Source organism: Rhinoderma darwinii, chromosome 1 (genome assembly GCF_050947455.1).
Source record: "Rhinoderma darwinii isolate aRhiDar2 chromosome 1, aRhiDar2.hap1, whole genome shotgun sequence".
Lineage (NCBI taxonomy): Eukaryota > Metazoa > Chordata > Amphibia > Anura > Rhinodermatidae > Rhinoderma > Rhinoderma darwinii.
The window spans coordinates 177,399,902-177,425,277 of record NC_134687.1 but is presented as its reverse complement, the minus strand read 5'-3'; the positions used below and the strand labels follow the sequence as shown (position 1 = coordinate 177,425,277).

Sequence of the window (25,376 nt, the reverse complement as noted above, 5' to 3'; positions counted from 1 at the left end):
TCGACCCAATGGAAAGTAGTACATAGCCCAAATTTAGATCTGCATTCCTCTAAAACAAAAAAGACAGAGAAAAAGTTCTGATATTTGGCAAGCCGACTAATGTATACGGTGTTTATAATCATGTCTGACCTACAAAATTGCATGTTCTGGATTATAAATTATCTACATGTTTAATATTGTTCACTTCAAAGTGATATCTTTAGGATTGTTCATAAGATTATTAAATTCAGTAAACTGGACACAAATCTACAAAGTTATAATGTGCAGACTCTTCAGGAGCATGGTAATCAGTATGCATACTTAGGATTCCTGGAGAGATAGGCAGTTACCCACGTGTGGTGGATTATGTTCACAAATGGCAGAAAATTCTTCGATCTGAATGGAATTTGCAGAAATCTATGCACATGATGTAGAAACAACCCTATTTAGTTATATGGAACTGATTTTCAATTGCAGACATTTCTGCAACAAATCTGCTGCATGTTAACTTAAAGGGAACCGGTCACTAGATTTTAGAGCACTAAACCACCAGCATGTCATTGTACTGCTGGGGTTTAGCGTTCTAAACATGCCCCTCTTAAACATCTCTTTTTAAGTATTGTGTCTCATCTCAAGACTCTTCACCGGTAATGTACAGACAGCGTGCGCTGTATTATTACTTATTTTTAGCCAAAATGCTTAAAGGGCCGGTTTTGAAAGGGGCGCGTTTAGGACGATAAACCCCAGCAGTATAACGACGTGCTGGTGGTTTAGTGCTGTAAAAGTATACTCATCTTAGCCAATGTCTATATTACAGCTAGACTACATTATTGACAACTGTTGCAACAAAGTTATGACTGCATCTGCCCCTTTCAGAAATCTGTCACAACATACATCACTTCCAATAACTTTCACACTGGCTAAAATTATGATACTTTTTTTATACACTGGGAACTGTGTGAAGAAGAGATGTGACTTTTTGATTTGCGTTTTTTTTTTTTGCGATAAAAGTAGCATTCTATAAATGTGTTTAAATCCTGGTCAAGTAGTAAGCCATGCCCGTTTTTTACTTCACTTGTAGAAATTGACGTGTGTCATGCAAATAGATCTAAATTCTGGGGCAAATGGTTAATAAATATGTCAATATGTAGATAAGACAATATTTTGCCGTAAAAATCTACAAAATAAAATACATTGGTAAATTGCCATAGTTTTTAAGACTTTTCCTTATATAGTTAAATAAATCTAAATAAATATCAACTTGATCAGAAGTAAACAGTCAGCAAGGATCCAAAATGGCATTATGTCCTAAAAAAATCATATACTAGTCCTTCTCAATGAATTAGAATATTATCAAAAAGTTAATTTATTTCAGTAATTCAATTCAAAAAGTGAAATTCATATATTATATAGATTCATTACACACAGAGTGATCTCTTACCAGCATTTTTTTCCCCTTTAATGTCCACTGTGTTATATCAATGCCAGAGTCAACGAAGCGTCTACCAGGATAATTTAGAGCACTTCATTCTTCCCTCTGCTGACAAACTTTATGGAGATGCAGATTTCATTTTCCAGCAGGACTTGGCACCTGCCCACACTGCCAAAAGTACCAATACCTGGATTAATAACCTCAGTATCACTGTGCTGGATTGGCCAGCAAACTCGCCTGACCTAAACCTCATAGAGAATCTATAGGGTATTGTCAAGAGGAAGATGAGAGACACCAGACCCAACAATGCAGACGAGCTGAAGGCCACTATCAAAGCAACCTGGACTTCCATATCACCTCAGCAGTGCCACAGGCTGATCGCCTCCATGCCACGCCACATTGATAACACCTCAGCAGTGCCACAGGCTGATCGCCTCCATGCCACGCCACATTGATAACACCTCAGCAGTGCCACAGGCTGATCGCCTCCATGCCACGCCACATTGATAACACCTCAGCAGTGCCACAGGCTGATCTCCTCCATGCCACGCCGCATTGATAACACCTGAGCAGTGCCACAGGCTGATCGCCTCCATGCCACGCCACATTGATAACACCGCAGCAGTGCCACAGGCTGATCGCCTCCATGTCACACCGCATTGATAACACCTGAGCAGTGCCACAGGCTGATCGCCTCCATGCCACGCCACATTGATAACACCGCAACAGTGCCACAGGCTGATCGCCTCCATGCCACGCCACATTGATAACACCTCAGCAGTGCCACAGGCTGATCGCCTCCATGCCACGCCACATTGATAACACCTCAGCAGTGCCACAGGCTGATCGCCTCCATGCCACGCCGCATTGATGCAGTAATTCATGCAAAAGGAGCCCCGACCAAGTATTGAGGGCATATACTGTACATACTTTTCAGTAGGCCAACCCTTCGGTATTAAAAATCATTTTTGAAATTGGGCTTATATAATATTCTAATTTTCTGAGACACAAAATTTTGGGTTTTCATTAACAGTTACCATAATCATCAACATTAAAAGAAAAAAATGCTAGAAATAGATCACTCTGTGTGTAATGAATCAATATAATACATGAGTTTCAGTTTTTGAACTGAAACACTGAAATAAATAAACTTTTTGATAATATTCTAATTCATTGAAAAGGACTAGAATATAGTCACATTTTTGAATTTGGGGTACTGACTGAGAATACAAAACATCAAGCAGTTTTCAACCCCGAGGCTCAAGAGAGAAGAATCGTCAAACTATTCTGAACAATGGACAACTAGTAATTTAAATACATTTTCTTAAGTGTCACATTACCATTGCCCTCCTGCCTGATCTTACACAGGGCATGGAGAGACGCTAGTTGCAGGTATTAATAGGACCAGTGGGCAAGACTCCGGCATCGTACAGTTGCCTCGGCAACTGTGACGCCCAGTGTACGACCTGCACCTCTGCACAGCCAATGTAAGATCAGGCAGGAGAGTGAAGGAAACGTGACACTTTAACCTTTACCACACTGTTTGTGGATAAAGACTATGCATATAAATAATGATTATATAAAAAATATTACTTGATCTTTGCTTGGAAAGTAGTGAAGGAAAAATCCCAAGAGAATTCCGGCTGCAATCCCAACAACAACTTCCAAAACTCCTCGGATAATGCTGTTAAAAGTGGAGCCTGTAGAAGAAAGCAGAATGAACGCTGTAATACAGCACATCACGTTATGTATGTGCATGCATGTTGAAGCAGACTTCAAACAAAATTCTGCTGAAAAAAGGTTTATTACATTAAGGCCGGGTTCCCACGGGACGGATACGCTGCGTAAAAATCACGCAGCATGTCCGACCTGGAACCCGCACCACATTCCGTCCGAAAAAACGCACCACATGTGGTGCGATTTTTCAAATGGAAATTCCGCTGCGGAAGAAAGCTGTTTATACTTACCCCGTCCCTCCTCTGCTATCCGCTCCAGCCTCTCCGGATGACGTTGCAGGCCATGTGACGCTTCAGCCTGTGATTGGCTGCAGCGGTCACATGGGATGCAACGTCATCCCAGGAGGCCGGACTGCAGGAAGGAGGGCGTTCTAGGTAAGTATGATTTATTTTTCGGGCTTTGCGTTTTTTTGCGGCGTAAAGGCTTTGATTACGCTGCAAAAGTTGCAACGCTCGGCTTTCCGTTGCAGGTTCTGCATTCCCATTGAATTTAATGGGGAAAACCCGCAACGGAAAATTAACAAAAACGCAGCATAAATTCTGCACCGCAGGTGAAGTTATTAACCCCTTCCCGATATTTGACATATGGCTACGTCATAGCCGGGTAGGGGAAGTATGGAGATGGGCACACGGAGTGACCCCACTCCATATAATGCGGGTGTCGGCTGTATGTTACAGCCGACACTTCACAGTAACGAGCGGAATAGCGTCGCTCGTTTAAACCGTTAAATGCCACGGTCAATAGCGATCGTGGCATTTAAATTGTTAGAAAGAGGGGGGCCACCCCCTCTAGCAGCTCATCACGCCCCCCGCAATGCAATCCCGGGGGGGTGGCGATGGCTGCTATGGCAGCCTGGGGGCCTAATGAAGGCCCCCAGGTCTGCCATCTTTGTGCTTCTATTAAGCCTTGCATTGCAGTATATAGTGCAAGCGATCCAACGGTGTACGCCGGTAAAAAAAAAGTGAAAAATGGAAACGCCAGAATCGCTATATTTTGGTTACCTCATCTCCCACAAAAAAATTGAATAAAAAGTGATCAAAACCTCGTATGTACCCCAAAATGGTAGCATTAAAAACGACAGGTTATCCCACAAAAAATAAGCCCTCATACGACTTAATCGACGGAAAAATAAAACAGTTATGGCTCTCTTTTTACAATTCGTTTTTTCCTTGTAAAAGTAGTAAAACGATATATCGCTGTAATCGTATTGACCCACAGAATAAAGTTTTTCTTGTTTTAGTTGCACGGTGAATTCTGTAAAAACGAAGCGCAAAGGAATCGCTGTTTTTGTAATTTTTTACCCCACCAATAATTTTTGCCCTGTTTCCTTGTAAATTATATGGCACAATAAATGGCGATACGAAAAACTACAACTCGTCCCGCAAAAATCAAGCCCTCATAGGACTATATTGACAGAAAAATGAAAAAGTTATGGATTTTGGAATGTGGAGAGGAAAAAAATGAAAATCTGAAAATTGCTTACGACGGGAAGGGGTTGATGTTTACGCTGCGGTTTTTTTCTGCAGCGTGGGCATGAGATTTACTAAATCTTGCCCACTTTGCTGCTACTAAAAACGCTGTGGAAGTTCCGCACACAATTCCATTGCGGAAATTCCGCAGCATTTACGCTACGTGGGAACTCGGCCTGACAGGGTACTCCTGAAAAGTCACAAAACATTTATTAATTTAATGAATTTTATGTATTTCTTCTGGTAGATCTCCTTTAAGAACTGCCCCAATGTCGTTTATTTCAGCCGTAATGGCATGTGCAGGCGCTTTTCGCTGCGTCCATTACGGACGTAAATGGAGCTGTTTTTCCATGGAGTCAAGGGAAAACGGCTCCATTTACATCTGAAGAAGTGACAGGCACTTCTTTGACGCGGGCGTCTTCTTTACGCGCCGCCTTTTGACAGCAGCGCGTAACAAAAATGACCGTCGGCACAGAACATTGTAAGACCCATTCAAATGAATGGGCAGATGTTTGCAGACGCTTTTGAGCCACATTTTCGGACGTAATTCGGGGCTAAAACGCCCGAATTACGTCCGTAAATAGTGTGTGTGAACCCAGCCTCACTGTGATAATGTAGCCACTCTGCGTAGATCTCAGAGTAGTTAGCAAGGTTACACTGCTTATCCACATTAGGTTATTCGCAGCTGGTCATTATTCTCAGCCAATTCTTGTCCACCCCCACTCATGTCCGATAAATTTATGACAGACGTTCTTCCCTCTTGCCGCCATTGACAACGGTATGGGCATTTAACTGAGCCCACTACACCTTCTGTATAACTTAACTGTGCAATTATACAATTAAAATGGCTATCCTAAAAGTAGCTGACAGATGCTTTTTAAACACGGCTCCTTTTCCTACATGGTATAGATTTTTTAGGTATTCTGTTACATTAGAGTAAGAAAGAAAAAAATAGAAACTTCAAATTACACTATAGCTGGATTTTACCTTTTTATACTGAATATAAAGCAATAGAAGAAAGTAGAATTTTACCTGATGAGAAGGCCATGCCAAAACATGTGTTGAAACCGGTTATAGCAAGGACATCATCAAAGCTTCCAGCTGCCATAAGCAAAGTCGGTATCCCTTTATCTACCCCATATCCTTCTTTCTGCAGAAGTAGCATAGAAGGTACTACAACAGCAGGGGATACAGCACCTAAAACAAAACTAGTCAAAGGCAACATAAGGAATTGTATCACATATAGTCTGGGCTGCAAGTACATTTACATGGGACAGAAAGTTCTAATAAACAAAGCTGTATTTGCCACAAGGCCCGCAATGGCGGGTGGCTATGTAAGCACAATTTAAAGAACAGCACTTAATATTAAAGTTATATTTTTCTCTTTGAGAGCAGCTGCTGTTGCTGCGGCGAATGCCCTGTCTGACGGTGCCAATCAATTATTAAGGATGTGTGACTGCCAGCGCCCAAGGGTTCATGTAAAGCAAAGCCAGCGGGTGGGTGGTATTTCCTCTGCACACTGCAATACTGTTCCTATGATTACACAGGGACGAGGGGTGACTAGGCAGGAGGAGGCAAAAGGGGTGCCAGGGACCCATTTTTACATGTAGTGGTTAGGGGTGGCAGTGGGTTAAAATGGAACTGCGGCACCATTATGTCTGGTGGGAGGTGAACTTTGTTCACCTGGGGATAGGTGTGAGAAAGGAGGGTTACGGCAGGAAGAGCTAGGGAAGGGGACAGATAACAGACAATAGTAGAGGTATGGGGTGCAGGGAGAGGTAAGGCATTACTGACCAGAGAAGGAAAGAAACATCTCAGCGGTGGTATAGTACTACTGCCTAGCTTCCTTGCGCTCTGTATACTGTGTTGACATAGGTCTGCATTTACTGCACACCCGATGCATCTGCTTACCGTTTGGCGCAGACAGTGACACATCTATAACTAATTGATTGGTGTTAAAGAAAAATAGAAAAAAAATATTACTTTAACTCCTTAAAGTCAGAGACATTTTTTGATTTTTCATTTTAGTTTTTCCCTCCCCGCCTTCCAAGAGTCATAACTCCTTTATTTTTCCGTCAATAGAGTGGTGTGAGGGCTTATTTTTTGCGGGAGGAGTTGTAGTTTCTATTAGTAGAATTTAAACGACTATATAATGTACTGGGAGACTGAAAAAAAAACATTCTTTGCGGACTGAAACTGAAAAAACTGGGATTCCTCCATTGTTTTTTTGGGTTTAATTTTTACGGTTTTCACCGTGTGGTAAAAACGACAACTTAACTTTATTCTGTGGCTCAATGCGATTACGGTGATACCAAATTTATATAGGTTTTTTCATATTTTACTACTTTAAAAAAAACAAAAACTTTTTGTTTAACCCCTTAACGACCACCCACCGTCTTTTAACGGCAGGCGGTGCAGGTGTTTCGTTTACAGCGACGTCTTTTGGCGTCGCTGTAGAAGAGGCAGATGAACGCTCCTGTGAGCGCTCATCCTCTATGCAGGACCTGTAACTTACAGCTCCTGATCTTAGAGCAGCCTGCTGAATACAGCTGGGGTCGGAAAACATTCAGACCCCAACTGTTTAACCCATTGATCACTGTGGCCCGTGACCGCAGCATGATCAAAGGGAACTCCCCTCTTTGATCGCGTCACTGGAAACCCGGTGATGTGATCAAAGAGCAGGGAATCCCTCTGCAGTCAGCCCTGGGGACCTACAAAGGACCTCAGGGCTGTCTGTTCAGTAAGCTTGCTGTTAGGGCAGCACATAGTGAGCCGTAACAGCAGCCTGTGTCATAGAGTAATGTATTAGCATACAAGAGTATGCTAATACATTAAAAGAATAAAAAATAGAGTTGTAAATAAAGTTATCCCTTAGGGTATGTTCACACTACAGCGTCCGTAATGGCCGAAATTACGGGGCTGTTTTCAGGAGAAAACAGCCCCGTCATTTCAGCCGTAACGGCATGTGCAGACGCTTGAACGCCGCGTCCAATACGGACGTAACTGGAGCTGGTTTTCCATGGAGTCCATGGAAAACGGCTCCATTTACGCCTGAAGAAGTGACATGACACTTCTTTGACGCGGGCGTCTTTTTTACGCCCCGCCTTTTGACAGCGGGGCGTAAAAAAAATGACCGTCTGAACAGAACATCGTAAGACCCATTCAAATGAATGGGCAGATGTTTGCCGACGCTATTGAGGCGCATTTTCGGACGTAATTCGGGGCTAAAACGCCCGAATTACGTCTGTAAATAGTGTGTGTGAACATACCCTAAATGTGATTAAAAAAAAGTAACAAAAAAAAAAGTAATACAAAAAAATGTCCCAAATAAAAGTAATTATTTTGCAATAAAATATATTTTATTGCCCCTACATTAAATGCAAACAAAAAACCTACACATATTAGGTCTCTAAATGACCGTAATAACCTGAAGAATTAATCTAACAGGTTATTTAGCATGAAACGTGAACAGTATAAAAAATAAACAAGAAAAACTATTTAGAGAATCGCTTTTTCCTATATTCACGCCGTAAAAATATTCTACCCCCAATCTGTGAAAAAAAAATTCTCCCGCATAAAAGAAGGCCTCATACAGCCACGTCAATGAAAAAATAAAAAAGTTATAGCTGCTGAAAGGCAGAGGGGTAAAAACGGAAAAATGTAGCTGGTCATTAAGGCCTTTTCAGGCCCGGTCATTAAGGGGTAAAAAAAAAATTTTATTGTTTGTTTCACCACATTCTGAGAGCCATAACTTTTTTTATTTTTCAGTGGATTGAGCAGTGTGAGGGCTTATTTTTTGTGGGACGAGCAGTAGGTTGTATTGTTACCATTTTTTGGGTACATACACCTTTTTGATCACTCTTTATTAAAAATAATTTTGAGAGCTAAGTTGACCAAAAAACAGCGATTTTGGCGTTATAAATGTTTTATTTTTTATCTGTCTGGAAGGAATGTCTATTCACTGTCTAAACACTTCAGTAACGTTAATGTGTCAGTATTAGACAGCACATAGCGAACAACGCAGTGTCACTATGCGCTGACTAAATGAATGGGGAGAAGTGCATGACGCTGATTGGTCAGCGTCATACACTCCTCTGTACAACGCCCACTTGGTCTAAAGTAAAAACACGCCCACTTGGGCATTAGGAAACGAATTAGCATAAAGCTAAAATCGCTCCTAACGTGGTAAAAATAGATCGTTTTTCTAAATAAAAAGCACTGCTGTCACCTACATTATAGCGCCCATCTCCTTATGTAGGCGATAGGGCACTTATAATGTGGTGACAGAAACTCTTTAAAGGACGAGTGTCACGAAAAAGAAATTTTTTATATCAATTTGCATTTAGTGTTTTATTATAAAATCTTTTATTTATGTGTGTGTTTGTGTTTTACTTTTTTCTTTTTTCTAACTTTTACTTCACTATGGGGGCTGCCATTTTGTTTTTCATCTCTGTATGTGTCGATTAACGACACATACAGAGATGGAATACGGCAGCTACAGTGCATAGGAGTCAATGAACGGGAGCCGTTCCATTGACTTTGCTCTATGGCTCTGTACTGCGCAGACGCAGGTCAGAGTCACACAGAGCAGAGCAGCTGTTTGCAGGGAGAGAGCAGGCGCCATCTTGAAGACCAGCTGCACTGCAGGTAAGATGTGTGTCTCTGCATGTCCCACTCTCTATCTCACAGACCCCCGCTCTCGTGACCCCAGACGGGCCCCCCCACGCCCCCCCCCCCGACGCCCCCCCCCCCCCTTGTATGAAGGACACATGATGAAACTGTACTGGGAAAGCCCTGAATGATGAATCTCTAGTTGTGCTGAGACTGTTTGGGGATGTGACTAATGAACCTCTCAGTCTCAGCACAACTAGAGAGATTTACCGTTCAGGGGTCTGGGAAAGCTGGGTGACCACCATTACCCCTCCTACTGGAGTATGAGAGGTTCATTAGTCACATCCCCAAACACACTCCAGTAGGAGTAATGGTGGTCATCCAGCTTTCCCAGACCCCTGAACGATAAATCTCTCTAGTTGTGCTGAGACTGACAGGTTCATTAGTCACATTCCCAAACAGTCTCAGCACAACTAGAGAGATTTACCGTTCAGGGGTCTGGGAAATCTGGGTGACCACCATTACCCCTTCCACTGGAGTGTGAGAGGTTCATTAGTCACATCCCTAAACACTCCAGTATGAGAGGTAATGGTGGTCACCCAGCTTTCCCAGACGCAGATATAACCAGGAAAGGGCTGGTTGGACGGGCTGAGGGTGCACAGGGTTTTTGGTGATCCCCTCTGTCATGTGATCGGACCTAGGTTACCGGTTCATCAGACGGGGTTCATGTGACTATAAATCTGTCCATAACAAGAGACAGTGCACTCAGGACAAACCCTGCCCTCATGCCGTAGTTGTGTGGTTCTGTCTACAGTGATGGCGGTGGGGTGGCTCTGACACCCGCCTCCCCCATCGGGTCATCTCAGGACAGAAGGGGTGTCCGGATTGGAGACACAGCGCCGCACCTGTCCTCAGGTTGTGTCTAGTATTGCAGTTCACCTCCATTGAAGTGAATAGGACAGAGCTGTAATACCACACACGACCTGAGGACAGGTGCGGCGCCATGTTTTCCTGGACGACCCCTTTAAGACTTTTCCCGTGTGTGTGTGGCAGAGCGGAGTGTGCACGGGCGGCGCTGATACTTCATAGCCGCTTATCAGCTGTTTTGAAGAATCAGCGGCGAGCACCCCCCCCCCCCCCACACACACAAATCCTCCAAACACGCAAAATCAAGTGTAATCAAGCATTTTTTTTGTGTTTTTTTGCACGTAAAATGTGCAAAAAAAAAACATGTCAAATACACGGCGTGTGAACCGGTCAACTGAAAAGTCATTCACTTCACTTTCATCATTCTAAGGCTGGGTTCACACGACCTATTTTCAGGCGTAAACGAGGCGTTTTACGCCTCGATTTACACCTGAAAAGACGGCTCCAATACGTCGGCAAACATCTGCCCATTCATTTGAATGGGTTTGCCGACGTACTGTGCCGACGACCTGTAATTTTACGCGTCGCTGTCAAAAGACGGCGCGTAAAATAACAGCCTCGGCAAAGAAGTGTAGGACACATCTTGGGACGTAATTTGAGCCATTTTTCATTGAATTCAATGAAGAACAGCTCCAAATTACGTCCGTAATTGACGCCTCGCAAAACGCCAGTACGAGCAATTACGTCTGAAATGACGGAGCTGTTTTCTCCTCAAAACAGCTCCGTCATTTCAGACGTAAATGCAGTTAGTGTGTGCACATACCCTAAGGGTATGTTCACACACAATGTTTTCAGCGGAAAAATCGGAAGCAGAACGCCTACAAGCATCTGCCCATTGGTTTCAATGGGAAATACGGCGTTCTGTTCCGACAGGGCGTTTTTTCACGTGGTAGTTTTCCAAAAACGGCACATAAAAAGACGCCCGACCAAAATGAAGTGCACATCACTTCTTGGGATGTTTTTGGAGCCGTTTTTCATTGACTTTATAGAAAAACAGCTCCAAAAACGGCCGTTAAAAAACGCGAGTTTGATTAAAAAATGTAATTAATCTGTGTTCTTTTAGTACTTAGCAATATACATTGCTATATATATCAAAGAAGATGGCCAGTATGCATAATATATGGTGAAACTGAAAATCTGTCACAGGAAATCTGGTCCGGATAAGGGGGTAGTTTTCTCAAAGGGGTGGTCTTTTGGGGAGGTTTCACTGTATGTATATATATATATACATACACACATACATACATACATACATACATACATCCGGAATTTGCAAACAGCTACCTAGCATTTTGGCTGTCAGTGTTGAATCAAACTAGACCTAGCAGTCAGCACCTTTTACACTAACGCCTTATTCACACGAGCGGGTCTGTTTCACCTGCGTAAAAACTCAAAGTTTTGCGCGCGTTGCAGTTCCATGTGACATCCGTGTACGGTGCGAGTCTGCGTTTTTACACGCGTATGTCATCCGTATCTCACACGTTTTTTATGTCAGCAAAAAAAAACTGAAGGTGTTTTTCTTTTTCTCATAATTTCTTTAGCAACTGTTGCGTGAATCATGGACAACACACAGATGTGCGTCCGTGTGCTGTCCGTGATTTTCACGCACCCATTGACTTTAATGGATGCGTGATGCGTAAAAAACGAACGAGTATAGGACATGCAGTGAGTTTCACGCAGCGGACACCCACTGAGTGAAAAACACTGAATGTCTGAATGGCCCCATTGAATTGTATAGATCCGTGTGACGTCCGTTGTTTTAACACACGTAACACAGACGTGAAATACGCTCGTGTGAATAAGGCCTAAAAGCTATATTATTGAGAAGAAGATGATTTAATCATTCCTAACATTTAAAGCACACACCAGCAAATAAATGTGCATTATACAGAGTAGTGTTACCCCAGCATAAATCCCCATATCAGTGGCAGTCCCATCAGAAGGTAAGAGAGAAGAGCAGCTGAACAAGACTCAATGGCGCAGGGACCAAGAGAAAGTCGTAAACAAACTGCCTTCAATTTTCTTAAGGCCTAAAAAAAACAAAAACCGTTTTAATCAAAATTGTTGAGATTTGGGTAACAAATATCTAGGCATAATAAACACAGTTATAAAACCATTTTCTGCTTCAACTATAGATTAAGTGCATTTCACGTATGAAGAACTTCTGTTAGTCAGAATGCGGTTATTTACCTATTTTTATGTCTGTATTACAATTTGCCATATAAATTATATATGATCTGTGGCTGGACAAAATACAGGTGAAACGCATCTGAAAAAAAGATGACAAGATGCTCGCACAGTATAAAGACACATACGGACAATGCAATCTGTATTCTGTGACCTACACTCAGGTAAATAAGTCTATGACAAATACCTATTTGTACCGAAATTTTTTACCTTTTGATCCAGTCCAAGCCCTGCACGTGTCAATATGATAGCTAAAGCAATATTTCTCAAGGAAGCAGACCACTTGTAACTGATTTGTACTTGATCCGTGACAAATGGAATATTTCGTATAAGAAAGCCAGCAAGTAACATACCTATGAAAGAAAATACAGCATGTATCAGCTTGATCTACAATTTTGTAAAGTAGGAACAACGAAAATACAAGGAGAGCTGGTTCCGTTGCACGACGGCCACCAACGGCGCCCAATAAAACCCACTGACTTTAATGGGTTTCTGTCAGGGAGTCACCGGTTTCACCGGAAACAATAGCGCAACATTCGGTCAGATATGTGACGGAGGCCCCTAACGGATCCTCCAACGCAGATGTGAACAGGCCGTAATGTGGCAAGCACACAAAATTTTAAAAACGAAAGCAAAGAATGTTTGTTACCAGTGCTTCCCTCTGGCAAGCGCTCAGTTAGTCATAGTGAATTGTATTGTAACAAATACTAAATGGACAAAAGTATATGGATACCCCTTTAATTTTGTGCAGTGGCACAGAGCCATGACTTCAAACCCATCCAGCAATGTTAGGATAAATTGAAATGCTAAGTGCGAACCAAGCAAACATCAGCATGTACAAAATATTTTGCCTGGGGCAGACGCAGGCTGGCAAGCTGAGAAGCTTTCTAGCACCAAGATAACCTTGATTGTAGTAGTTTTAGGAGACATGTGCTGGAGGAGACCTCTTCAACAATGACAGGAGAACTTCAAACATGTCTGTACTGTTACTTAGCACGTGGAGAGAATGTAGTGCTTAGCGTGGATTACTTCTCAAATGTAAACATATGCTTTAAAAAGATTCTCAAGTTTTAGAAACTAGAGGTTAGGCACTAAAATTCTCAGGGACTGCAGATGTGCGGACGTGGTTTGCTTACATATATCAAAAGTTATGGTTGCATTGTATAAATGTCTGTCTAAGTCAATGTAAGAAGAATGCCCAAAATGGGCAGAGATTCGAAAATACATATTTTAGAATTAGAAATGGTCATACTTTGCACATACCAAGTAGTGGAGGTAATGGAGGTAGATTTCGTATCCTAATGAGACCGACAAGTTTGCCGCCAATGAAAGCACAGAGAAGCAGGGCTAGAATCCCAAACAAATTTCCACCAGGCAAACACTCAGGACCAGTTATGGACCATATGACTGCCCAGACTAGGACTGTCATGATAACTGTAAAGAAAAAAACATAAATACAGTCATATCACCTGCTTTTAACCAATTGTCACAAAAGTAGTAAATATATAATATTGAATGTCAATTAAGAGATATGTACCATTAGTAATTATAACAGAAACAAGTCCTTGTGGAGGACAAGTACAAAACCTCCTTATTTTCAGACATACTGTGGTTTTATGATCTTGCTGCTGATGGCTGTCACTGTTTAACAATGATATTTCTTCATTAGGTAGTGTTCTATCACTTGTTTTTGGTGTATCCAGCATCTCCCCCTAAAGGGAAAAACAGAAACGACATCATATTTTATATTCCCCTTTCACCAACATGACCCTACAATTTATTTTAAATAAATGGTATAAACAAGTTTCTCATCCCCACCAACCACTAGGTCAAATGTTTGAGGAGTTTTGTATGTAGGATGTGATGTAGGAAGGGAATGTCAATCAAGTCCGACAGGGCCTGTTAATCGAGTACAAAGAAGGGCTTTCCAAGTTATGACTACGTTCAGCGGACAATTCTTGGATTATTTTCATACAGGTCATCAAACGTTTAGATTTCAAACATGGGCATATATAAAATCTTCTTCCTTTCATTAATATACATAATGTGGCGGTTTGTGGGGGTCAGGAGTAAAGACAGGTTGCCGTTTTTTTGATTTTTGTTTTGATTTTTTCCTCCCCACCTTCCAAACGCCATAACTATTTCTCTGCCGATAAAGCCATATATCAGGGCTTGTTTTTTGCGGGACGAGTTGTAATTTTTCACGGCACTATTTATTGTACCATTTAATGTATTAGGAAAGCGGAAAAACAAATATTTGTGGGGTGAAATAGGAAAAAAACAGCGATTTCTCAATCTTAAGGGGTTTCGTTTTTATAGCTTTCACCGTACGGTAAAAATTGCATGTTAACTTTATTCTACCAGTCAATACGATTATGGCGATACCAATTTATAGAGTTTTTTTAATGTTTTACTACTTTTACAAGGAAGAAACTAATTGTTAAAAATATAATTTGTGTCTTGTCGCCACATTCTGAGAGCCATAACTTTCCGTCGATTGAGCGAAATGAGGGCTTATTTTTTGCAGGTGAGGCGTAGTTTCTATTGGTACTATTTTGGGCTACATGAGACTTTTTGATCACTTTCTATTTAATTTTTAGTGGAACAGCGATTCTGGTTTTATATTCTTTTCTTTTTACGGCGTTCACCCTGCGCGTTAAATAATGCTATACTGTAATCGTTCATACTTTTACGGAACGCAGCCATACCAATTTTGTATATTTTTTACATTACTTCAGAGAAAAAAATGGAAAAAGGTTGTTGTTTTTTTAACTTTTAATTTATTTTTCTACACAACTAAAAATAGTCAATTTTTTTTTTTTACACATTTTATTACCCCCTAGGGGACTTGTACCAGCAATCGCTAGATCGCTGGTACAATACACTGAAATACTAATGTATTGTAGTATATTGTGATTTTTACAGGCTCCTCTTAAGCCCTGCCAGAGCAAGGGAAAGGTAGTCCTGGGGGTCTTCATTAGGCCACTGGGCCGCTATGACAACCATCGGTACCCCCCCAGATCGTGACGCAGAGGGGATGAGCTGTCGGAGGGGGGTACCTGCGCTCCCCTCTTTCTAATGTCTTAGATGCTGCGATTGTGATTGGGAGTGTCACCTAGGGTTCGTAGACCCACTGGGCCATACCGCCTTGGCGGTATGGCAGCTGGCCAATAGGGCGCAGGTCACAGTCTATAGTTCATTTAGGGTAGCTGTGGCAGCTCGGATAGTAGTAAGACAGGCTTGGCTGGGACTAGGCAGCAGGTAGACGTCAGACGTGGAGTAGTAGGACAGGCATGGAATACAGCACAGCACGACTACAGCTCAGCACGGCACTTGACCAGGATAGCATGGATACAGGAACAGGGAACACTGGGAACTGGAAAACACTAGGAGACCATTTGCTTAGACAAACTAGGATACGACAAACAACACTCAGGCATGGAAGCAAGGGGCTGGGCCCTTCTTATAGTCCAGGGCACTCATTGGCTGATTTCATATTAAAGTCCGGTGCGCGCAATGCCCCATTAAGAGCGGGCATGAGCATGCACGAGCACCCTACGGGACCCGGCCGAGGTGAGTGGAAGTGAGCGCTAGCGTCTCCTGAGGAGGAGACTCTGGGCAGCGCTCGCAGACCCATGGCTGCGGCCGTCAGGAGGTGAGTGAACCTGACGGCCCGCAGCCATGGACATGACAGAATCCCCCCTCTTACGCCTCCTCTTCTTGGGGCCAGAGCGAGTGAGAAACTTCTTCACACTCGCAGGTACCCCAAAATGGTACCAATAAAATCTACCGTTCACCCCACAGAAAAAAGCCCTCACATCGCTGTTTGACTAAAAGATAAAAAAAGTCCCGGCTCTCAGAACATGGTGATAACATAAATTTTATTTTTAACAATTAGTTTTTTCTTTGCTTAGGGTAAGGCCACACGGGGCAGTCACGTTGCGTTTATGTTGCGTTTTTAAACTGCAGCAAGTCATTTTTCAATATAAGTCAATGTTGAAATGTTTGTTATGGACAGACTGCTGCTATTATATTACAATGTGTTTTTAGTGCAGTTAACTGCATCTTCATAATGTCCCACCGCGTGCAGTTAATGACCGCGCTGCCAAAGTTGTTGCTGAACTGCTTGCGTTTTTGCTAACAGTTCTGCAATGCATTGTAATGAACTATATACAGGAAGCACCAAACAAACTTCAACACGGGTGAAAACGATGTCCATCAATTATTTCCTTTACAAACGCAACAGAACTGCAGCATTACAGAGACAAAAAACGCATGCAGTTGACCGCGTATTGTAGTATTGTTGTAATCGTATTGACCCACAGAATAAAGTTAACATGTTTCTTGCATGGTGAATGCCGCAAAAACTAAATTGAAAAAATAATGCAGAAATCGCTTTTTTTGTCCACCCCACTGAGAATCTTTTTCAGTTTCCCAGTGGATTATATGGTACAATAAATGGTGCCATGAAAAACTACTCGTCCAGCAAAAATCAAGCCCTCATACGGCTTTATCGATGGAAAAATAAAAAAGTTATGGTTTTTGAAAGGTGGGGAGGAAAAATTGAAAATGAAAATCCAAACAATGGCTGTGGCGGGAAGGGGTTAATATTGTTGCTATATAAGAAAGCAGGAAAAAAAATCTACAATAAGGCTCAGTGGGCTACGACTCTTAAGTCTTTTTTTTTTTTTTTTTAAACATAAGATTTTTATTGAGAAAAATAAATGGTGTACATATATTACAATATACAAATGTATAGTGGGACAACACCACTAACAACCATAAATAAAGACCGTACTTTATAAAAGTCATGGATGTTCAGAGCATACAGAATTGTAAAACTTAGGCCTATATAAAGTTGTATCATGAACAGTCAATGAGCTGTAAAAGACTAAGAACATATGTACTCCCTTAGAAATATAATTGTTCTATTAAGTTTTTGACAAATAAAAAAGTCCAGACAACAGTCCAAACCAAACCAAACAAAATTAAATAAAAACAAATCTAAAAACAAAACTAAACCTTACTCACAAGATCATACATTGGTAAGGAGAAATGTCTTATGTGTGAAGAGAATCAACAAAGTAGCGAGAATCGGTCCATTTATCCCAATGAAGACATTGTGTTGCTAGGGTTCTCTGCTGATGGATCGTACGTTCCATAATACAATTCAGATTAACATATTGAATCACCTCATTCAACGTAGGAGTGGAGGTCTTCTTCCAATATTTAGCAATTAGTATTCTTGCGGAGCACAGCACATGGAATATTACTGTCTTATCGTGTGACTGAAAATCGCCTAATCCCACATTAAGTAAGGCCAACTCCGGGGTACATTCTAGTGGAAATTGTAGGACATTGGTTAATAATTTATCTATTTTCTTCCAAAATGTCTTAAGAGCTGAACAAAACCAAAAAATATGTTTAAGAGTACCAACTTCCTTACAGCATCTCCAGCACATATTAGAAGAATTAGGGTAAATAAGAGATAGGCGGTGAGGTGTCAGATACCACCTGTATAGAACTTTCCTAGAGGCTTCTAAATGATGAGTGGAGTTGGATAGCTGAGAGGCCATGGAGAAAGTGGCTTCCCAGTCAACACTGCCCGTAGGCAACGATAGATCCGCTTCCCATTTATCAACGCATAGAGTTGTTCAAGATTTCCAAGATAGCCTGATATGCTTTGGACACCCCTTTTGCCGTTTTAGCCGGCTGGTGGAAGTATAATTCGTAAGGAGATTTAGGGGGAGATGAAGTATTACTCATTCCTAACAAAAAATGACGGACTCTGGCATATTTGTAAAATTCTGTAACTGGCAGATGAAACTTAGTGGATAGCTCCGCAAAGGTAAGAAGAAGACCTTCACTCCACACGTCCCCAACATTCCCAACACCTCCCAATTCCCACATAGACAAGTTCATGTCAGGTAACAGGTATGAGAGATTCTTAATGGATAAATCCGCTAACCTTAGTGGAAACAGGCCTCGTTTAACCACCATCATTTTCCATGAAGATAGCGCAGCCCTGATGGTTAACATAGTTGGGGTGGGAATGGACTGTTTAAGTGCCATAGTATGAATCAAGGGAGTTAACATTTTCCCGTGCCCTTTCTATGAGAACCCAATGCAAAGACTGTGTAGGATGCAACCACTGTCTAACCTGATCTAAAATGCAGGCATGGTAGTACGCTGTAATCTGAGGGAAGCCTAAACCGCCTTGAGCGACTGGTAAATAAAAGGAACTGAGCCGCAACTCTGGCCCTTTGTTTTTTCCACACAAATTTCACCAATAAATTTTGGAGTTTATGTAAGTATGAAGCAGGGATCCAGATAGGCAAATTCCTAAACAGGTAAAGAATTTTAGGCAAAACCAGCATTTTAAGTGCTGCAATACGCCCTACCCACGAAACCTCAAATTTAAGGTGTTCATCTAGTTCTTTGGATATCTGGCCCAGCAACGGAGGATAGTTGAGAGCATACATCTGAGAGGCTGGGAAAGCTAGTTTAATCCCTAAATAGGTCAGCCCTCGAGTCGACCATTGAAAGGAGTACAAAGATTGGAAGTTCTGAACTACCGGATCTGATAGGCCCATATTCATAATTTGTGACTTATTTTCATTTAGTTTGTAATAGGAAATAGCACTAAATGTGTTCAGGATAGTCATAATGTGCGGGAAGGAGGTACAGGGATCAGTCAGGATCATAAGGCAAATAGACCTATTTTGTGTTCAGTTTGCCCAACCTTTACCCCTCTAATTTCTGTGGTTGATCGTATAACCTCCGCTAATGGCTCCATCACCAGAGTAAAGATTAGTGGGGAAAGCGGACACCCCTGACGCGTGCCATTAGTAATGAGAAATGAAGAAGATTGATACCCCGAGGCCAGCACCGTAGCAGAAGGATGAGTGTATAGGGCCATAATGATGTCTCGAGCCTTCCCCACAATGCCAAATTTGGTAAGAACAGCATCCAGGTAACCCCAATGCGCACGATCAAACGCCTTCTCCGCATCCAAAGATAGAAGCAGAGAATTTGTCCGACTTCTCCCTACCCAATCAATGAGATCCACAAACCTTCTTGTCCCATCTACCAAAGATCTCTGTTTAATAAAACCAACCTGATCTTGGTGAATCAATTGAGGAAGTGTCAAAGCCAATCTCGTGGCTAGGATTTTGGAGTACAATTTTAAGTCTGTATTAAGTAAGCTAATAGGTCGAAAATTCTGTGGTCTATCAGCAGGTTTACCCGGTTTGGGTAGCGTTATAATTGTAGCTCGGAGCATTTCTGGAGGTATTTGGCCCGTTGTGTGAATATGCGTGAATAAAGATAAAAGCTGGGGCCCTAAAATAGTGCGAAATTTTTTAAAATAGTCATTAGTAAGCCCATCAGGACCTGGAGATTTTTGGGACTTCAGGGAAACTATAGCATCTCCAATTTCAGTAAGTTGGAAAGGCTGGGGATAAAGCCTCCAACTGGGCTGGCGTGACACACGGAAGAGAGACAGAATCCAAAAATCCTGCAATGCCCGACGGGGAAGGTTGGGGAACAGCTGGGTCTTGTTTTAAGTTATAGAGAGAGGAATAGTATTGTGCGATAGAGTTTGCAATATCCTGTGGATTAAATAAAGTTTCATTTTGCTTGTTGTAAAGGAAGGGAATTCTAGCTTTAAGGTCCTGACGTTTTAGTTGCTGCGCTAAAAGAGCTCCCGCTCTATTACTATGTCTGTAATATTTGACTTTCAGATGCCTCAAAGCTTTATCGTATTTGTATAAGTCGAGTTGGTGCAATTGTGTATGGAGATGACTGATCTCGCGGGCCCTACCTGCCTCAAATGTCACCTTATTCACCTGCGTGAGTCGGATAATGTCTTCTAATAGTTGAATTCTTTTAGCTTCCCTGATCTTTTTGTTCCTAGCTGCTAAACTAAGGAAATTACCCCTCATGTAGGCCTTATGAGCACACCAAACCATTGTGGGGGATACCTCCGGGGATACATTAAATTGGAAGAACTCTTCCAAGTTGGTTAGATGAGCGTCTTGATATTTAGGGGAGTTTAAGATGAAGTGGTTGATCCGCCAGGGGAATAAGGGGGGTTTATTAAAGTTTTCAGAAATTGAAATAGAGATAGGGGCGTGATCAGACCACGTTATGGGTCCAATTTGAGAGGAAGAGACCTTATCAAATAAATACTTATCCACAAAAAACATATCGATTCTCGAGTATGTACCATGAGGGTGCGAAAAAAATGTAAAATCCTTCTCATTTAAATGTTGCAAGCGCCAAACATCCATCAGACCCTCCCCCGACATAATTTTGAATAGATCCGAGAATGCACCGCTCCAGACGTCGTAGTATCTAAAGAAGGCCACATAACTTTATTGTAGTCTCCTACTATTATAAGATGCCCTTTTTTAATCTGATGAATTTTCCTGAAGAGTCTATTAAGGAATCGGATCTGATGAGTGTTTGGCGCGTATATATTGCCAATAGTATACTGTACATTATTCAAATGGAACACTAGAATGATATATCGGCCTCCGGAGTCAATATGTATATGATCCTGTACAAATGCAACCGCGTGATTAATTATAATAGACACACCTCTTTTCTTTGCAACTTCTGGGGCTGTATATATGTGAGGGAAATGCTTGTGTTTTAGACGAAATGTGTCTGCCTGATTTAAGTGTGTCTCTTGTAAACACAACACAGATGTCTGCAGCTTCTTAGCTTCAGCCCATAGCATAGAGCGTTTGAAAGGACTATTTAACCCTTTAGTATTCAAAGAAGAAAATTTAAGTACCATATTGAAGGTTAAAATATAATTGCGTGAAGGAGCCTATCTCGCGGCGTAACAACACCACCTCTATTTTCAGTATAACCATGAGATCTAGTACATTATGACCTGTGAGTGTGAGTAACTGAACCACCGGATCCAACCTGCGGATCCATAAACAAAAAACTAAACATAGCGATCCAGGTCCTATCTGACAAGCAGACAGTACAAACCTAGAAGGGAGGGAAATCTGCATCAACAATAGCAGACATGACCCTTCCCTAGGCCATATCAATGAGAGCTCATCCCCTCAAAACAAGAAGCATAAAGCTCATACAGCACTGGCATAAAATGACTGCCTCCGTGGAGGCTACTTATACATGTAAGATGCATTCCGTCAGTGTAAGTAATAACAGAGAATTTGAATAAAAACCCCCTTTGAAATTAAGATAATGAAGACCGGCGGTGGTGAACTTCGCGCCATTCCTCATCAAGGCGGTGAAATTTCTTAGATGGGGAGACAGCACGGAGCCGTGGAGGAGATCCCGACTTAGATAGTCCCCCAGCCTCCAAGTTCCACTTGGTGATGAGAGCCGCGGCTTTAGCCGGAGTATCCGCTACATGCTTGAATTCTTTGTACGAAATAACCAATTTAACAGGGAACCCCCATTTGTAGGGTATCTGGCAGTCCCGTAGAACACGTGTTGTGGGACCAAATTCTTTCCTGCGAAGTAGTGTTGATGCTGAGAGATCAGCAAATAGCTGTATATTCTTAAATCTCTCGGGTAGGGAGGTTGCGTTTCTTGCTGCCAGTAGAAGCTTATCTTTAAAGTGATAAAAATGTATCCGGGCGATCACATCTCTTGGTGTCGAGGTCGGCAGGGATTTAGGTTTAGGGATACGATGCGCCCTATCTATCAGAAAATCTACCTGCGGCGTCTCCGGCAGAAGGGCCACAAAAAGATCCATTAAGTATTCCACCAGTTGAGCATTTGTTATGTCTTCAGGAATTCCCCTAAAGCGCACATTATTTCGACGTGACCGGTCCTCCAGATCCGCAATTTTACACGACAACGCTTCCACTTGTTCTTCCAAACAGGTATTAGAGTCCACTAACTCATTATGAGCAACAGAGTATTCTGATAGCTTAGTTTCAATGTGAGAGGTTCTATCCCCCAAGGCCATGAAATCTTTCTGTAAATCATGAAATGCATGCTGAATAGACTGCTGTATAGAAGCATGAAAATCGTGCAGCAGGTGTTTAAGCACACATTCAGTCACTGGTTTATCAGCCCCTGTGCTGTGCAGCATCTAGGACGCCATGTTAAGCACATGGTCTGGAGGAGAGTTAGCAGTACTCACTGTTGGGGAAGATGGTGGCCTGGAGGAGAATAATCCAGCTTGAGATCCGGTGTGCAGCAGTGAAGGATCCGAAGACCGAGGAAGGCAGGGTGAGGAGACTGCGAGGCCTGCACCTCTAACAGCCCCAGAAGACCTGCGTCCAGCTACAGGCTCTCCTGACATCTCTGAAGACGGCGAACCGGCGCCATTTTGGGACCTCGCCGCCGGGAAGAACTCCGTCATCTTTGCAGCGGCCGGCTTCTTACGAATCCTCCCCATTTTAACAGGGTAAGTATCCTGACGGTGTCCGGTTAACGGTGATGTTATTCAAAGTCACAGATGAGCACTGTGAGAGCCGATGTTAGCCGATTATAGCCTAGGAGCTAGGGAGCTGGAACAACACACGTCCTACTCCATGCGCTAGCGGCCACGCCCCCGACTCTTAAGTCTTTTTATCCATTTTGCTTCCTTTTGCAGGAGGTTTTTATCTAAATTCCCTTTTCTAGGGCCTAGTTTTACTTGACATAGGCCCCAAAACCTTGGAAATTTGGGCTACCATTGTATACAGAACGTATATGTTGTGAGAGTGGTTTATCATCACTTACACTGATGCCACTAATATGTTTCAAAATTCTACGGCATAATTCTTGGATAGTTTTGACCACATACAACTAGATATGTAAACTGCCCCAGTACGTCATCCCCTGGGTTGGTGAATTCCTTTTTAGTTCGTAAATAGCCAAATGCACCGGCCACAAGAATGAGATCCAGCCACATCTCTCTTTTATTCACAGAGATGAAATTACTATGAACTAAAACATCCTTCAAATTGTTCTCTCTACTGTATATAATGTTTGGTCGTCTCCCGACAACATCTCTTAGATCCGGGTCTGCTCTCAAAACGTGCCAATATCTACGTAAAATTTTCATTATTTTCGTTGAATATTAATTATTAGTCCCAATGTAATGAATCCTCTGGTTTTCCCTTTTGCTAAATCAAGCCCTTTTATGGGCCGTTTTCGGATTGCTTTGTGCCTGGAACCTATGAAATAGGTTCTCACACTCTTTTCACCTTTCCAAAAAATAAGAATGTCATACATATAATACCCCCAAAAAATGCGATTGGTGCAAAATAATAAATTCTCAGTAAAAACATGCTGATTTTACCATGATCCCAGAAATAAATTTGCATACATAGCTGCACATGTGTGAACTGCGATTTCCTGTTTCTTTATCACTGGGTTTTTTGTGTCTTGCAGATAAGAGGGTAACGTGGCTACGAAAGGTAAAAATATTTGATCAATGTATATACTGGCCCCCTTGTGTTAAGTTATAATTTCCTGAAACAACTGGTCTTCCAGGGATGGGAATGGTCTTTTTATGCACTTTTTGGTAAGGCTTAAGAAGTAACTATCGTAGGGCTGGGATTATACACAAATTTAAATTCTCCTTTTTTAAATTAATTTCCTTTTGTTACGTCCACAGCCTCGGACTATCATTCTAACCTACCCGTCAACGGCCGTGGCCATGGACGGGTGAGTGCCGGGTGGCATCTTCCTCCAGAGAGATGCCGGCACTCACTTCCGCATCTCTGCACTGGTTCCCATAGGGTACGTGCACGCGCCTGGCCTTAAAGGGCCAGTACACACACACACACGTGTAAAATCTGTAATTAGCCCATGATCACCCTGGACTATAAAAAGGGCTCTGCCCTTTCACTAATTGCCTGAGCGTTGTTGTGTTTACCCATGTTAGTCTTAGCAAATTATCCCTTAGTGTTATCCTGTTCCCGTGCCCTGCTACCTGTATCCCGTGCTATATTTGTTCCTGTGCCTTAGAGTGTTGGAGTCGTGTTGTGTCATCTGTCACGCCTGCTGTTATACACCACGTCTGGTGTCATCTGCCTGCAAGTTCATCTGTGCCTAGCCTCCGCTACTGTCTGGACTATCAACGGTACTCTTGTACCAGGACTGTTGTTTGGCCATTTGACCACTTGCTATCCAGCTACGGTGGTGCGGCCTAGTGGGTCCCCATACCCACGGATCGTGACACCTTTGTTTTGCATTCAATAGGAGATCCTAGATTCTTTTGGCTAAATATTAGTGGGATTAGAACTTCTAAAGTATTTTATCTCCCAGAAAACCCTTTACCATATCTAAGTAGTCGGTGATATCCATCAGGACAATATAGACTTTAATAATATGGGATTACTATTGTAAGATTATTAAAATTCATGACTCCATTCTGACTCTATTCTGTTGCCTTCACTGATGGTTTGAAGAACCCAAAGGGTTTTGAGTTATTTTCGTCAAATTGGTGTGGAAATGTATGAGTCCCCCCCCCCCACCCACACACACATCTATGGCGTCATTGCTTATTGGAAGAGAAGGAGTCATTGGGGTTGAGAAGAAACCCCTGGTCTCTTCCTCTTTTAGGATAACTCCAGCACCCCGAATTTCCCATTCCCCTGTAATTGTTAGGCTGAGTACGATACTTCCGAAAGGAGGTTTTTTTCCCTGGGTTTCTCCTCTGGAAATCATTTCTTCTTATCCGATGCATTTTCTAGGATATCATCAAGAAGGGGAGCAGATACTGGGGATCCAGAAAAAGGGATACAGCACAGCTTATCTTTGAACTTGTATCTCCCGTCCCTATTTTCAGCCACAAAGCTTTTGAGTAGCAAATCTTACTGACTCCGCTGATGTGTCTGCTAGAAACCCAGTTGCCATCTTAGGTAAGGGAAGGGATACTATTATTTCTTCTCTAGGAGTTTTCACCATCAGATGATTTTCTAGTTGGTTTAACCAGATGAACATTGATCTCTCAGTAATGTTCGTTGAAATTAGGGCGGAAGAGGATTCCCAGGCTCTTTTAAGAAGTCTGTCTGCTTTTGCATGGGAGGAATCCTCAAATGGAATAG

The 25,376-nt window shown here is 42.2% G+C and overlaps 1 protein-coding gene across 3 annotated transcripts in view; it reads right to left on the bottom strand.

Annotated features, from left to right (window-relative positions):
- LOC142738407 (sodium/hydrogen exchanger 9B2-like) overlaps nt 1-25,376 on the bottom strand; it is a 100,078-nt gene that overhangs the window by 33,501 nt on the left and 41,201 nt on the right. For all 3 annotated transcript variants that reach the window (XM_075849760.1, XM_075849761.1, XM_075849759.1), the window contains 6 exons: nt 13,880-14,054; nt 13,606-13,776; nt 12,553-12,695; nt 12,058-12,185; nt 5,650-5,825; nt 3,005-3,111 (listed from right to left, as the gene is read on the bottom strand). In XM_075849760.1, the coding sequence (XP_075705875.1) occupies nt 3,005-3,111; nt 5,650-5,825; nt 12,058-12,185; nt 12,553-12,695; nt 13,606-13,776; nt 13,880-14,054 (900 nt within the window). The remainder of the gene's footprint in view (nt 1-3,004; nt 3,112-5,649; nt 5,826-12,057; nt 12,186-12,552; nt 12,696-13,605; nt 13,777-13,879; nt 14,055-25,376) is intronic.